The sequence below is a fragment of the Fistularia commersonii genome, chromosome 4 (genome assembly GCF_037954325.1).
Source record: "Fistularia commersonii isolate RoL2024-O1a breed Wild chromosome 4, RoL_Fcom_v1.0, whole genome shotgun sequence".
NCBI classification, from domain to species: domain Eukaryota; kingdom Metazoa; phylum Chordata; class Actinopteri; order Syngnathiformes; family Fistulariidae; genus Fistularia; species Fistularia commersonii.
In genome coordinates this window covers 5,537,156-5,552,983 of record NC_141287.1, presented here as the reverse complement: position 1 = coordinate 5,552,983, position 15,828 = coordinate 5,537,156, and the positions used below count along the sequence as shown (strand labels likewise).

The following is a 15,828-nucleotide window of genomic DNA, read 5'->3' as shown; positions in this document are numbered from 1 at the left end:
CCATTAAATGCACTGGTCTTCATGCTGACACACACATAGATGTTCTAGCATCTTGAAAAACAGTATTAAAAACCAACACACACATGCGCACGCACACCGTGCACCTGATGTTCAGCCTCGGTCACACTGGTCTAACTGAACTCAACAGAGCAAGAGAAGGATGGTGAGGATGGATCTCTTTTTTGGAAAATGTTATTTTCACAAGACATTTAATAAAAGGAACCTTTTAAATTTCATTTTACTTTTGTCTGTAAATGTTTCAAATCCATTAATTGAACACTGGTGTATTGCAAGTCTGTAATGGGGCCCTTTGCACCAGAATTGATCAATTGATTGATAAGATGCTCACTCACTAGACGCTAACTCCTAACAGGTATTGTTGTGTTCAGCGTGGGTGTCTGTGTGTATGCACACATGCATTACTTTTTTTTCTTCTAGTATAATGTTTTTTTTTATTTACATATTTAAGTGGTTGGTAGTAAACACAAAAATATCCTATAATGAAGGCAATACAGCTTTGTCCTCATTTTAAAATCACTTAATTCACATAGAATCACGTATTTATTCTTACATAATCCAATGTTTTGTAATGTTTTTGTATGATATTGGAACTTGAGCCTCTTCAGCTCATATTTTTATCTAGCAAAAACACAATTTTCTCTATTAATAGTATCTTTCCAAATGATTGTAATGTAGTGGATTTATTCCTCATAATTTTTTTTTTACTCTCACTTTTATTACTTTTCTTTTATTGTTATCATGTCATTTATGTATTCAATAATGTTCACTCCAACATACTCTCTTACCTGTTCATCTCTGATGATCCATCACCTGGATGCAGCAATCTTTCTGTTGCTGGGCCGATAAAACCAGTCAGTTGGCATTTGCCACCGGGCTTTAAAACTTTACCGGTGGGGGCCAGTGTAACCTAGAATTATCTGCTACTGCCACTAAGCAGCTCCATTAGACCACTTTGGCTCTGAGTGCCTCGATCAAGGGCGTTGCACCGGCGATAATGAAGGAGAACACGCCGCTTCATCACTTCTCCTTCCATATTATCCTGTTGCTCCCAGGATTGAACCAACATCCATACAACCGTTTTGGGAACCCTCCTGCGTGAGATGGTAATTTCTGGATGAACTGCATAAATCCAGCGCAGAATTTACAGATAATCACTGCTAATATATGAATATTGATAACTGTGTGTGACTGTGAGTATGATCAGATGAACGGCAGAAGGGTGCGGGTTGTGGGGAGAAAGAGGAGAAGAGAGGAGCATGAATAAGTGATGCGGTGTTGAAAGGGTGCCGTGTGTCTGTAGGGTTATCTACAACTTTAAACACACACTCACACTCACGCGGAGGACAAGAGAGGAGGAGGCAATGAGGGAGAGAAGCGCTTAGCCTCCACAGAGGCGCTTCGCCTGTCAGCACATATCTGCCTCAAAGCGGTATGAGGAGAGAAGAGCGAGAGACCGAGAGGGCCGAGTGAAAAGAGGAAAAAAAAAATGCTAGAGCGAGGAAGGAAACGACTAATTCGCAAAGGTGTTTGGGGATGAGTGAGCTAGACTTAATGAGGGGGAGAGGAAGACAGAAAGAAAAGAGGGAGGGGGCTCCACATCTTCTCTCTCCCTTAAAGACAGAGCCAGTAGCTCTCCCTTCTCAGTGGCACCGCAGGCTTAGGAGGGAAAGCGCCGGAAACATCTCCTGTCTCTCAGCCCAGTATCAGGGTCTCACTCTCTCACCCTCGCGTTTCTCTGTCACTCTCCATCCAGGTGATTACTCCTTTCCGTAGACTCATCCTCTGTGCGGAGAACAGGAAAGAGATGGAGGACTGGATCAGCTCTCTCAAGTCTGTCCAGTCCAGGGAGCATTACGAGGTAGGGGTCTTCTTTTTTTGTTTTCTTACAAATTAGCGTATCTTTGAAAGTTTGAAAGCTTATTGAGAAAAGGTCTCGAATGACGTGTATTCACTTTTGATTTCCGGTTTTATATCAAAAGTCCAAGTGGCTTGCCGAGCCAAATGGCCTTGTCAATCATAGATTACATAATAATAATAATATTTGCACGTTTATCCTCACGATATGGTGCAAAGTGACAGCAACTGCAAAACTGTGCCAGTTCTTCATGCGGGAGACTCCCAATAAAAGCATCAGCAAACTCAAAAACAAGACACAACTACATAACCATTAAGCTAAACCACTAATAACATCAGTGTCCGGTGCCTGCTCGGACGCCGCAATTTTTTTTTTTTATTTCAACAAGCAATGTCCCAAAAACTATTTAAAAGAAAAATACATATGTACTTCACTGCCAGTGGATAATATGAAAAATAAGAAAATGCATGTTGACAGCGACGGCTGTGCACAAGTAGGAGGAGGAGCGAAGGGGGAAAGCCATACTGCATGTTAATGGCTTTGATTTGGGAGGGAATTCTTATATAAGACCCCATCTCTCACCCCCTTTCTGCACTGCAATGCAGCTGCACCCCTAGAGCTCACACAATACACAACAGGGTACACATGTATTCTCACATGAGCAACACACACACACACACACACACACACACACACACATATTCTCCAGTCAAGATGTCAACAAAGTAGCATTTCATTTCCGTGTATCACTAAAACATCAGAGTTTCTCATTTTATAAGCACCTGTTACAGTTTTACTTATAAAACACGAGCGCAGAGTGGAGACGCAACGCCCACTCTTGCACGGTAAATGCCCACATTAGCTTATGCACTACAGCGGCTCTGTGTGTTCATACACTTTTCCAGACCAGGTGTCTGTTTTATAAATTCATTACCCAGCAGAGTCAGTGAAGGGTTTTTTGCCTGTGGAGTCGTGACATAATCAGATCAGGCATTTCATAGGTAACGCTGAGGCTCCGATGGAGCGGCACCACCTGAATTTAGGGGAAAGTCAACTTTTTATGATTTAGGGGAAAGTCTATATAGCAGAATCTGGAAGGGCAGAGTGTGTTGGCTTACACTCATGAAATAGTTTGCGTGGATTTATAAACAATTGAGTGCTCAAACACAATTTATATGGGTGTATATAAAATTCTTAAAAATGTGGTCATGTGATAGTCAGCTCTGCCCCTGAGGAACTGACTCAAAATGCAATCCTATGGCAATTTGATTTTGGCATTGTTTTTAATCTTTAGGATTAAACTTTTCTATCATTCACAAAAGGACATTGCAAGATCCAGTAAACAACAGCAAAAATATAAGCAACTATATAAATCTGACCAAAACATACCGGATACCTGTTGAGCGGTGATATAGTCCTATATCGGTGCTATACCTTGCAAGTGTGAGAGACAGAGGAAATGAAAGGCCTGGAGATAAACTGGCATTTATGTTTGTTGCGTGCATTCAAAAGTGGTAGCTTATTCCTGTTTATGATCGATTGCGTTGTTTGCAAGTAAATAAAGGAAGTGGTAAACTGTAAGAAGCAAAAATTGTGGTCCGCTATGATATAAAACCTACCTCTGCTATGTGTTCTATTCCTGTCTTTTTTGGGAATCCCAACCCTCTCCAACCTCCATTCTTTTTCTCTTTTCCAGACAGCACAGTTTAACGTGGAACATTTCTCAGGGATGCACAACTGGTACGCCTGCTCACACGCACGTCCCACCTTTTGCAACGTCTGTAAAGACAGCCTGTCCGGGGTCACATCTCATGGCCTCTCCTGCGAAGGTAAGTTTAGCCAATGCTCATGGATGTGATAAGGGCTGAAATCATTGCTTTGTTTATAAGTGGCGTCATTCCAGCAGATTTTTCGGAGTTTCATGTCTTAAATAAGCAAATTTGGGGAAATATATGGTTATTTCAAACAAGGGCAATCCTGTATTCATACCAATTCATTTGTCATGGGCAGCTGTAAACCATCTCAACCAATGTTTCCTCTAAGCTGCCCAACTGCGCAATTGCGCACTGCTCGCACACTCAGCGCACAAGAAAATCTATCCAGCGGAGTGAGGGCACTGCAAATGAATTAGATATAAAACATTTTTTTTTTCTGTATCATTTTGCTGTGTAACTCAGTGAGTTACAGGTGTCCAGCCAATCATCCCATACGATGCAATTACGCTACACAGCCAATCATGGCATTGACTGTATTTGTGCACATGCTCTGCCCATACACACCATATAACAACAACAGTGTGGCGGAGTTAAGTGACGCTAATGCTAACATGCTAACCCCTTATCATGGCGAAATGAGCAGTTAATCTGCTACATCCACTCACCAAACCAAAGTAAAAAAGAAATGCGGTTCTTATAAGTTGGAATGGCTGTCGGAGTACGTGCAAATAGAAGCGGTGAAACTGGGTGAGATTTTTTTCTTTTTCGAGTGAAAAAGAAAGAAAAAAGAAAAAGGTCTGCTCTGCAAAACATGCAGGGAAGCTAAAGTTGTAAGCGAGTTTTCTGATGGAAAAATATGGAATAAATGGAAGCTATGATCCTGGGTAGGATTCTGATGTGTGGCTTTATCGTGCACATCTAATGTTGCTCACAGTGGTCCTCAGTGTGCTTGGCGAGGTTGTCTGTATGCCCAGAGATATGAATAATTAGAGGGAACATTGATCTCAACTGTCATTGGTTTGGAGTTGGGGTTCACACTAGATCGATTTTAGGACCACATGTAGTGTACAGACAAGCGGCCATTCACTCTCTCACTCAAACAGCTTCATATTTTTTGGACTTAAGGATTAAACAAGAGAACAGGAAGAAACTCAGGTAGATATGGGGAGAACATGCAAACTCCATGCAGAAAGGTTCACTGTCAGAATCTAACCAGTAACCCTCTTGGGTGGGAGGGGGAAGCACTAATCACTGCAATTAGATACCTGAGAAATAAAATACAAATATTTGGATTGTCCATGTTTCACACATACCCCATGATTTTTGGTTTGAACACGTTGTACACATGTAACAGCTCATACCATAACAGTCATCCAAAACCACAAACATTGCTCCAAATTTGCATGAATTCACACAAAAGTGTTGCAATTCCACATGGAAAATGTTCCAAAGTTGAGCAACAATATTGTAAATCGATGCAATAATTGTTAGAATTCAAAATGTCAGGAAACCTATTGTCCCACACACATGTGATTTGGTTATAGTTTTGTAACTCAATCTTACCGCTTCACGCGGAAAAGCTCTGTAACGGTAAATGGTCGCAATTTCCATTTCTCTTGTGTGAGTTGCCCTACTGTATATTTCATACAGTATGTTTTAGCTCATATTTTAGCTACTCGGTTCAATAGCAAAAATGAAACACATGAGCTGCTCATGATAGCCTGTTTCTTCACCTAATCTATGACTGAAGGGAGGCATGGGTGTGTGTGTGTGTGTGTGTGTGTGTGGACTGACGCTATTTTGTGCTCAGTTTTTAGCTGGTGTAAAGTGTCAGCTCCAGAAAACAGAACTTAATAAGCACCATCTGCATCTCTCCTCAATCTAATTTGGCTAATGCTTCCCCTGAAAGTGCGCGTACATGTCGGGACACGTACGATCATGCATGTGCATGTGCACGTGGCCCCGGTGAGAATGTGTGAGGTCAACATGAGTTCCCATGCTGACATCGGGGCAGAGGCGTGTTTCAACAGCGTGTTGCAGGGGGAGCTAACCCTGGCATGCAAACAGACATCATGTGGCTAAAAACTTTTTCATGAGGATCTTTGTGCATTCTGAGGCAGTAACAGGGAAGTGAACCTGTGTTGGATTCGTGAAAGGTGAGCTGGACGCTGAAAAACAAAATCCACCCTGACCAGCGTGAGTGTGTTGATGAATCGTGTTTGATCTCACATTGGACACGCTTGTCGGGAAACGTGCGATTAGCATGCCAGAGAGGCTCAGTTGAATTTTATGTACAGCCCTGAGAACTACAAATCACATAAAAGAATAAAAGAGAGAAAAGGAGGGATGCGGCTTCACTCATCATGATGTTTCGCTTTGAGTTTAGACTGAGGATTTGTTGTGTTCTTCACTATCTCTGTTAAGGGGTGGTGTTACCACGCACACACACTTTCCCAACAGCTGGGCCTTTTGTTCAGCATTGACTTTTAAATATGACGGATGTCCCTAGAAAAAAGGCCATCCCCTTCCCAAAGATTAATGGTACAAGTGACCTTTGACCTAACACCATTGCGGAGCCTGTTTTTTTGGTCCTTTTTTTGCTAAATAGTGAATGGTGTGACACTGAAATTCTCCCTTTCTTTCAGTGAGGAATTTTGTATTGGTGCTTCATCTTTGCTCCAAAAGGTCTAGATGTTTATCTCGGATCCTGCTTCCATCTTAAATCCATGGTCCTCGATTTTAAAAACCATCATTATGGAATGTAATGTCACACCATTCTTCACATGATCCCCCCCCATCACAATATTTTACGTTTGAGCAAAGTTTTGCGTGCCTTATCTCAGTTCTCGCTTTCTGTTTTGTTATTCCGTTGAAACTCTTGAGCTTGTATCATAGATTTGTCTTTTTTTTTTCTATTGTTTCTTCTCCCAAGCTGGAACCTCTGGGCATGTTTCAGACTGACACATCCCACAAAGTACAGTTTTCTGATGTATCAAGCTCTAATGAGAAGTCAGTGGGTGCAATTACTAACCTCCTTAAGCCTGCTCTGCAATTGAGCTGAGTTCCTGTGTGTGTGCGCGCGCGTGCGTGTGTGTGTGTGCGCATACATTGTGCGCGGGCATTCCGAAATTACACAAATCAATCCCATTTGGCCAAGACTGTCTTTTATTCCTTTGTCTCTGTCTCACACCATCAAATACAGTTTTCTCATGATTATCAGGGGTGACCCACCTCAACCCCCCACCACACCCCTCTTAAGTCTCCCTGCTCCGCGTGAAAGAATTTCACAATATCGGACAGAGAAATAAAACAAAATGAGAGAGAGAGTGTCTGGATTAAATGTCAGGAGTAGCCTGCCAAAGTGTTTCACAACAATCAGTGAAGCTTAAATTTCCCTTCGATTTCCTGCATCGGACAGTCAGTAGGATTGATTTGTGCTACTTAGCCACAAACATACACACACACACACACACACACACAAGAAGTCTGTATTTGCTCTCGCACACCCACACACTGTGTGATTACGAATGCTCAGGGTATGGCCCAGCCATTAACAGCCAATGCTATCTAGTCTAGTGTTCTCTTAATGCTCTGCTAATGCTCTCTAACAACATTTGGTGGTAGACTAGATTGCGGCATTGATTGCTGCTTCCGGAAACGCTTTGATTCAGTTTCTATATCTGTGTGTATCAGCAGATTGCCAAATGATAAGATTGTGTGTGTCAGTATTGTGTGGAGGCCGGGGTTGAGTGGCTGGAATCACTTCCCCCCAGGAGCAGACCCAGTGTCTCGTCTCTGCTGGAGGTTAAAAAAAAAAAAAGGGATGAGGGCCGGTTCTCTCATGGCAAACATCCGCATTATACGCTGTTTTCACATTTGTATTGTTTTTAAGCAGATAAATGTGCAATAAAACTCCGGTCTTATGTTTTTATTCTAGTTCTAAGTTGCTGAATGGACAATGAGGTTTGCACAATTACTGTTGTTCCAATGAAACACAGAGAAAAAAATTGAATGGATAGATAAATCATAGGAACCCTCTTTCATCCACTTCAACTTAACCCAATACTGATGAACAAAATCATTCAGTTGCTGACTGAATGATCAATGTGGTCATATATTCATTAATTCATTACCTCTGTGCTTTTCCTGCAGTCAGAATCACAGGAGAGCTTGAGGCTATCCCAGCTTATTTAGTGAGCTGAGGAGTTCACCCTGGTCCATCATTGGTCCATATATGGACCACTCGCCCTCTCATTCACATGTCATATAGAGCCATACGACTAGTCGGTCATGCATCTGGGCATTCAAGGATCTCCAATGAACCTACAATAGTACATGTTTTTGGACTGTGGTTGGAAACTGTAGATGGTGAACCCATGCAAACTGCACATAGAAAGGCATCCTGTGAGAATTGAACGCCTTGCTGTGAGGCGTGAGCGCTAACCAACGCGCCGCCGATACTGCCCCTGATATGTAGATCAGGGGTGGGCAAATTTTTTGGCTCAGGTGCCGCATTGACTTTTAAAATTTGACAGACGGGCTGGGTCAGCACAAGATACGATACTTATAGAAAAAACACATTTGTTAACCGTACATATCTTCCTCGTTTGACATTTGCTTTGAAAATAAAACCAGCTTGGTTTTGAAGGTTCTGACGTTTCCTTGCATTTCATGCACAAACCAGTTTTTCCCTTGTAACTTCACGTCCAGCTTGTTATTGTGTGTTAGTATGTTTACGGTAAAGGCTAAATCACAAAGCCAATCTGTGTCGTTCAGCTCAGGAAAATTATCAAGTGTTCTCAAGTAGCTCCAAAAATGAAACAAGTATGAGTACGAATTCTGTACCAATCTTTGGTGGGCCAGATTAAAAAGACCAGCGGGCCAGATGTGGCCCGTGGGCCGTAGTTTGCCCATCCCTGATGTAGATTATATCTCCCAGAAAAAGTCAAAGTGACATTGAAATTTAACCGAAATCGAAAATATCAGAGCAGACCTCATTACAAATCTGCAGTTAAATTGCTAACCTCAAACATGCATACAACTTGAATCGAGAACTTCGAAGTGGAAAGATTGCGGAGTTGCGCGGATGTCTGACCATATAGTAAAATGTTATGCCATAAAGTGATACACTTTTAATTTTGTCAATCAAGCTAGTCTCTGATGAAGCTGTCAGGTTGTGCCCTTTGATTTGTGCTGGGATGAGATTTAAATTACCGTTGTGTCGTTTTTCCTACCGTATTGTTTTACTTACAGACTTAAAACTACTAAAGAAACTCCTAAGTTGTTTTTTGCTGCCCTTATGTGAGTTATGTGATTGGTTGATGTCCTGCTTTTCATAGACGGTTAGTTACACGCTGTTCCCGCAGCAAAATCCACCAGGCAGCCTCAATCATTCGGATTATTTGAAATGAACAAGTAAAGGATTTTATGGAGATGATATGTTCCAGGGAATCACAGCACCTGCAGAATCATCTGATGGTCTGGCACACTGTGTTCTTTAAAATCAAACGTGTTTAGTGATTTTACGGCGTGTTCGTCGGTGAAAGTAAGAGGTACCACTTTGGATTTTGACGAGTCAGTCCACTCCTTGGCTTTGTGGTAGTATTACCGGTACTTTTAAAAAGAAAATATACTCATACGGTACATATATACGTGTGTGTGTGTGTGTGTGTGTGTGTGTGTGTGTGTGTGTGTGTGTGTACGTGTAAATATATTTCTGTATATGTGATGTGTATTCATGTATTAATAGACATATATTTACCCATATACATCTATATAAATACATACATACATAAGCATATATGCATACATGTGTGTGTCTTGTGTGTGCATATGGATGTGCATGTGTGTGTGTCTCTGTTTGTGTCCGTCTGTATTCATCATATTCTGTGTATACAGGTTTATTTATTTTTTCTTAAGTCCTATGCGGATACCATTCTATCTATCTATCTATCTATCTATCTATCTATCTATCTATCTATCTATCTATCTATCTATCTATCTATCTATCTATCTATCTATCTATCTATCTATCTATCTATCTGTTGCTCCTTGGATCAGTTATCCCTGCATGTAATGTGTCAGGTGGCTCCCAGCGTGACTGGCTGAAGTTGGATTCAGTCAAATGCTCTGAGTGTGACGTTGCTGCGTGAAGTCCTTCAATGATTCATTAGTCCTGGATACATTAGAACCGTCACATGGTGTTTGTCTTTCTGCTACGTGCATTGGAGTCCGGTGTGGAAAAACCTGAAATCTCCATAAACCCCTGAAATGTTATATTGTCGTGCACAGGTAGAGTGGAAATCATCAACCTGATTGTGATCGTGAAAGATATTCATTTGAAATGGGGGCACGCCGGCACTTTCTTACGTCCGTCATGATTGTTTTTCTCCCAGTCGCTCGACCCGTCAAACATCCAGGTCTTCTCTTTGCCTGCTGATACTTCCTGACTCAAAACTACTGGAAGTTGCTGCGTTCTGATCCCCAAGTTTGACATCTGATAGCTGTCAGGAACTTGTTATGGGATGTTGCTGTAGCTTGGGGTCTGCCTGACCTCCCTTGCAGCTTCCCTCTCGCTTCCCAAGAGCCTGAACGGCCGAGGCAACTGTCCTCGCTGACATTCCTCGCCTTTTTCTCCGAAAGAAACGAGCGGCGAATCGAAGGCCAATATCAAAATTTACTTTATTCATTCAAATTTCAAATGCAAATTTATGAAAAACAAATCATCAATTTGGAAACAAATGCAAAGCTGGCAAAAGAGGAATTATTGTCAGAGTGACAGATGTATTTTTTTTTTTTTCAGTGTGCAAATTCAAAGCCCACAAACGCTGTGCCGTCAGAGCCACCAACAACTGCAAGTGGACGACCCTGGCCTCCATTGGGAAGGACATCATTGAGGATGAGGACGGGGTGAGTTTTCTAAAAATGTCCAATGCATCAGTATCTCCGGGAAACTACCAGCTTAGATTTGTATCCCCGGCAAATTATGTCAAGCTCGGTATAGCGTGATGTAGAAACTATTGAGTGGCATCTTACAGCTGCTGAATACGGCAGTGTGCAACTTCTTGCCTCTTGAGTATATCAATGTCTGACAGGGGAGATGAACTCGTAACGGAAAAGTCTTCTCGCCAGACGTGAAAGTTAAACAGGGCAAAATCTCTCTCATCTATCAAACTTTGTACGTGTGGAACCTCCAGATTGCGATGCCGCACCAGTGGTTGGAAGGCAACCTGCCTGTCAGTGCCAAGTGTGCCGTGTGCGATAAGACGTGCGGCAGTGTACTGAGACTGCAGGACTGGCGCTGCCTCTGGTGCAAAGCGATGGTGAGACATCTGTCACATAAATCGTTTCTGCTCGGAGCAACACTTACAGAGCTCGAAAAAACGTAACAAAAATAACTCACTGGATGAATGAGACATTGAAGAACAAGAGCGTTGGATTCATCCTTTATTTCAAAGCTGATTTTACAACTCAAAATGCCCCCTCCCAAAAGCCGAAAATAATATCTTGCATTGTTGTGTATTTTTGTTACGTCTGTATAAATGTATATTCATTAGCAGGAAATTCAGATTTTCGTGTAGCCTACGCTGTGAAAGGTGTATGTCATGTGTTTTCCATATGTTTACAACATGAACACACATGACGCCTGGAAAATGTACAAAATCCACATGAGGGCGCTGCAGATGAAAATTCGAAAGGGGGCAAATAGTGAGAATTCACACAAAGACATGTTGGAAATTTAGAAAACCATGTTCAGAAATGTTAAAAAAAACAATTTCTTGTAGGTGCACACGGCTTGCATGGACCTGTACCCTCGCAAGTGTCCTCTGGGACAGTGCAAAGTTTCCATAATCCCCCCCACAGCACTCAACAGTATTGACTCGGATGGTAGGTACCGCAAGCAAACACACACACACACACACACACACACACACACAGGCACACGCCTACACAGCCACACAGGCTTGTTCCGAGCCCCACCCCGGAGCAGTCACCCCGATGACAAGGGGAATAAATCAGTTTTTTTTTTATACGGGGAAGGTGGCTGACAGCGGCTCTGAGCCGATGTCGCACCAGGAGGGAAAGCCTACGACCGGATGACTTTGCGAATGGATGAATCCCCACATGGACTTCCATTCAGCCTTACAATTATATACACAAACTGCCTTTGAATGAAAGGCAATGTTATTATCCTCTCATTTTCTACGCCCAAAAATTAAACCCATGCATTGGTTACAGTTTCCTGCTTGTCATGAGACATTAGAGAGCAAGGTCTGTGTTATTTTCAGAAAAAAAATCCCTCTATCTTTTCTAGAAAAGCCATCGAAAGGCAGATCTACACACAATTGATCGGAGAGAAGTGTGTCTGAGTAGAGTTCGAACCTTTCAATAAAACAGAACTAATATTGCTGATATTGTAATTAATCTTGTGAAAGTCCCCTTTTTTTGCTAAAGTAATTTTAATTAAACTTGCCTTTCTTTCTAGATCAGCATATTGATTTTGTATTTTTAGAAATGAATGCTTTGGGAATCAGCAAGAGTTCACTCTTTAGAAATTAAGTTGAAATAAAATGTGAAAAATGATCAATTTAAGAAAATATTTCCTCAAAAATATGATGATAATATAGATGTATAAGATCAACAATAATAATAATGATAATACAATAATAATGTCAGTAATATATTTCTATAAACTGAATTAATGATAAGTACAAATAAGCTATTAAGAATAATTAATACTTACTATTCATTAAGGAAATGCATGAAATTTGCATATAAGGCAATGGAACCTGTTTTTGTTGAAAGAAATCTGACTGAAATGTTTTATAAAAAGACACTTTTTATATTGACCACGCTTTCATCATGTGTCTGCTGGTCATTCTTTCCATATCACCCAGCTGTAAGCAGAACAAGGGCAAACTTGTCATCACAAAAAAAAAAAAAATGGCAGATGCTACATGACATCTGAGTGCTCTGTTTTCAGCACCAGGAGGGTATCGCAACAGTGCGTGTTTCTTTGTTCATATATACATGATGAGTCACTTCTAACAATCTGTGTGTGTGTGTGTGTGTATTTGCCCCAGTCCACATTAAACCCCCTTGCGATGGAAATCACCCAACTACAGACCCAGATAAGCATGTGTGATTGGATTACTGTTGCCGAACCCAGTGTGGTTGCAGCTCACACACACACACACACACACACACACCCACACACGCACACACACACACACAAAAAAAAAACACCGGGCATTCAATCTGTGAAAAGCTGGCATCAGCTAATTGGCGGACAGAAAAAAAAAAGAGGTAGAGAAAGGGAGGATGGGGAATCCAGATGAAAGGCAAGATGATATGTCAAAAGCAAAGAAAAAAAAAAAGAAAAAGGAAGATGAGCTTATGAAAAAGAAAATACATCCACCGTGTCTGTCCTTTTTTTTTTTTTTCCCTCTCTATTCCCTTATGCGCCTGGACCCCATCTGCCCAAATGCAGGCTGGGAAAAGGGGGAGTCTGGTTGTAATTGGCTGGGGGGCAGACGGCTGCACGTGCCACAGCGTCGTGACTACCCCTTCCCTCCCTTTCTCCCCCTCTCCCCATTCTGCCTGTGCAGACGTGATCAGACGAAGAGAAAGAGAGAGAGAAGGAGGGGGAGGAATCAAAGAGAGTACCTCTTTGAAAAACAAAGCTGTTCACACACCAGTTGTATACAGATTACACTCCGAGCAGACAACCCCCCCCCCCCCTTCTGCAGATTAGTGATTATAAGTATGTATGTTCTAGACACGTGTCTTACGGCATGTGCCGTGAATTATTACACACGTGTGCCACGACTTTGATCAGGTTATTAAAAAAGATGACGGAATTGTTCCGCCGGGGACGCAAACAGAGGAGAGGATAAATGCATTAAATGCAAATAAGAAGCTTATTGCCAAATAATTCTTAAAATATATATATATTTTGTGAGGATAAATCATCATTAGCATGCTTATTAGTAGTATATAAAGAGCCTTTCATAGCAGAATAACTATATTAACTAATTAAGAACATTCAGTATATGTTTTAAGTTTCCAAAAGTGGTTTTATAAGCATTTATTTGTTTGTTTTTTCAGTCAGTTATGCTTTTTCATTAACTAATTATCCCCATGTCAGGAGCTATTCGGTCCGGTGGCCTTGCAATCCTGTGTGCAGCACGAACTGATGGACAATAAATAAATGCATTACTACCTATTAACTGTGCAGTTAGTCACAGATCTTAAAGTACATTTTTGAAACCTCCCCACTCCCCTATAGTTGATGAGAATCGATAAAATGTTTATTTAAAGTAAACACGGTCATCCTCTTAATAACCAACTATTAATTAACACATTAATTCATAATAATGGTGAAAAACATCTTATAAAGCTTTTTTAGACAATAAATGAATAATTGTAACTCACTATATCTATTTATCATGCTGTAATGACGAAATAATAATATATAATAATAATAATAATAATAATAATATAATAATAGTAACAAACATTTAATAAAGGCTTTTAGGACATTATTACCTAACATTTAGAAGACCATGATGCAATGTAGAAAATTATATTTGGTGTGAATTCCCCAAAGTCCTCCAGTTCATTTTCACCAAAAAGTGTGATACGATATATACATATGTGCATTGTGTCCACAGGCTTCTGGAAGGCCACCTGCCCCCCCTCTTGTGCCAGTCCCCTCCTGGTTTTTGTCAATTCCAAAAGTGGTGACAACCAAGGAGTCAAATTCCTGCGACGCTTTAAGCAACTCTTAAATCCTGCACAAGTCTTCGACCTGGTCAACGGCGGTCCACACCTCGGGTGAGGAAAGCGTTTTCATGGACGTGTCTGTGGAGGTTCTCAGTCAGTAGGGTCATGGTGAATTTTTGTCCAAATCCTCTTGTGGTAGCAGCTGGACTTGAATTTCTTCCTTTAAATAATAAGACACCACAACCTGGACCCGCCCAGAATCCTGGCAATTCTATTCAGATACTCCCCACGGGTCATTAGAACAAAATAAGCCTCACGGATGAGGGGTGAAACATATTTAAGTGAAGAAATTCATGTCCAGTTCCCACGAAGGTTTTGACAAGACTTCAAGGACACGTGTGTTGATCCCACCACTCGCATGAAACTGACAAATAAATGAGTGGTTTGTAATCCATCATATGAGCAGTAGTTTGCGATTGAAAATCCAAGATGTCTGTTTTGGTGAAGAAAAGCATAGATGAAAATCTAAGATTTGCTTCATTATGAGGACCTTTTTAAATGTTCCTCAACTTAGGAATTTTTTTTTTTTTTTTTTGGTATTTTGGAAGTTATTTAAAATATATACTGGCTTAATTGACAAAGGACTTGAAAAAACAATTATTTAATATTAAATTAATTTCTGGAAAAAAACAGATTATTTTTTAGTTGATTAAAATTGATAATATGTTGATATGATATGATATGATATGATATGATATGATATGATATGATATGATATGATATGATATGATATGATATGATATGATATTGTAAGTCGCTTTGGATAAAAGCGTCTGCCAAATGCAATGTAATGTAATGTAATGTAATGTAATGATATGATATGAATATGATAATTACTAGGAAGTAAACAATAAATGGGCACAATTAATAAAGATTTCAGATCAGGACTGTTTAGTTGGCCCTCATTTTCTAGATTTGGATCACATTTAGATATCGTTGTTAAGGAATAATCAAAGGAATAACCAATGGATTTTTTGGTGTGTGTGCGTGTGTGTGTGTGTGTGTGTGTGTGTGATTGTCATCGGCAGTCTACGCCTATTCCAGAAGTTTGACAACTTCCGCATTCTGGTGTGCGGTGGCGATGGCAGTGTGGGCTGGGTCCTCTCTGAGATCGACAAACTCAATCTGCACAAACAGGTAAAGACACCTAAGGTGCAATCTCCAAATCTGATCAATTTGTAAAACACACACACACACACACACACACACACACACACACACACACACACACACACACACACACAAAAGTGGCACAAGAAGGAAATAGTTTTGTGACTGTGGTCAATGTCTCGTTGCTCTCTTTGACTTTGCTCTTGGCCAGCTTACACAAAGATTTGCACGCATTATGCACAGAAGCAAAAATGCAAACACACACACACATACACACACACACACTCATTCAGAAGGCAGCATGCAAGTATTCCCTGATGTCAAATAAAACCCTTGCGTGTG

The 15,828-nt window shown here is 40.9% G+C and overlaps 1 protein-coding gene across 8 annotated transcripts in view; it reads left to right on the top strand.

Annotated features, from left to right (window-relative positions):
• The window catches only part of dgkh (diacylglycerol kinase, eta), a 58,987-nt gene that overhangs the window by 23,460 nt on the left and 19,699 nt on the right, over positions 1-15,828 (top strand). For all 8 annotated transcript variants that reach the window (XM_086144863.1, XM_086144860.1, XM_086144859.1 and 5 more), the window contains 7 exons: positions 1,775-1,879; positions 3,573-3,705; positions 10,394-10,500; positions 10,788-10,913; positions 11,376-11,478; positions 14,265-14,427; positions 15,405-15,513. In XM_086144863.1, the coding sequence (XP_086000989.1) occupies positions 1,775-1,879; positions 3,573-3,705; positions 10,394-10,500; positions 10,788-10,913; positions 11,376-11,478; positions 14,265-14,427; positions 15,405-15,513 (846 nt within the window). The remainder of the gene's footprint in view (positions 1-1,774; positions 1,880-3,572; positions 3,706-10,393; positions 10,501-10,787; positions 10,914-11,375; positions 11,479-14,264; positions 14,428-15,404; positions 15,514-15,828) is intronic.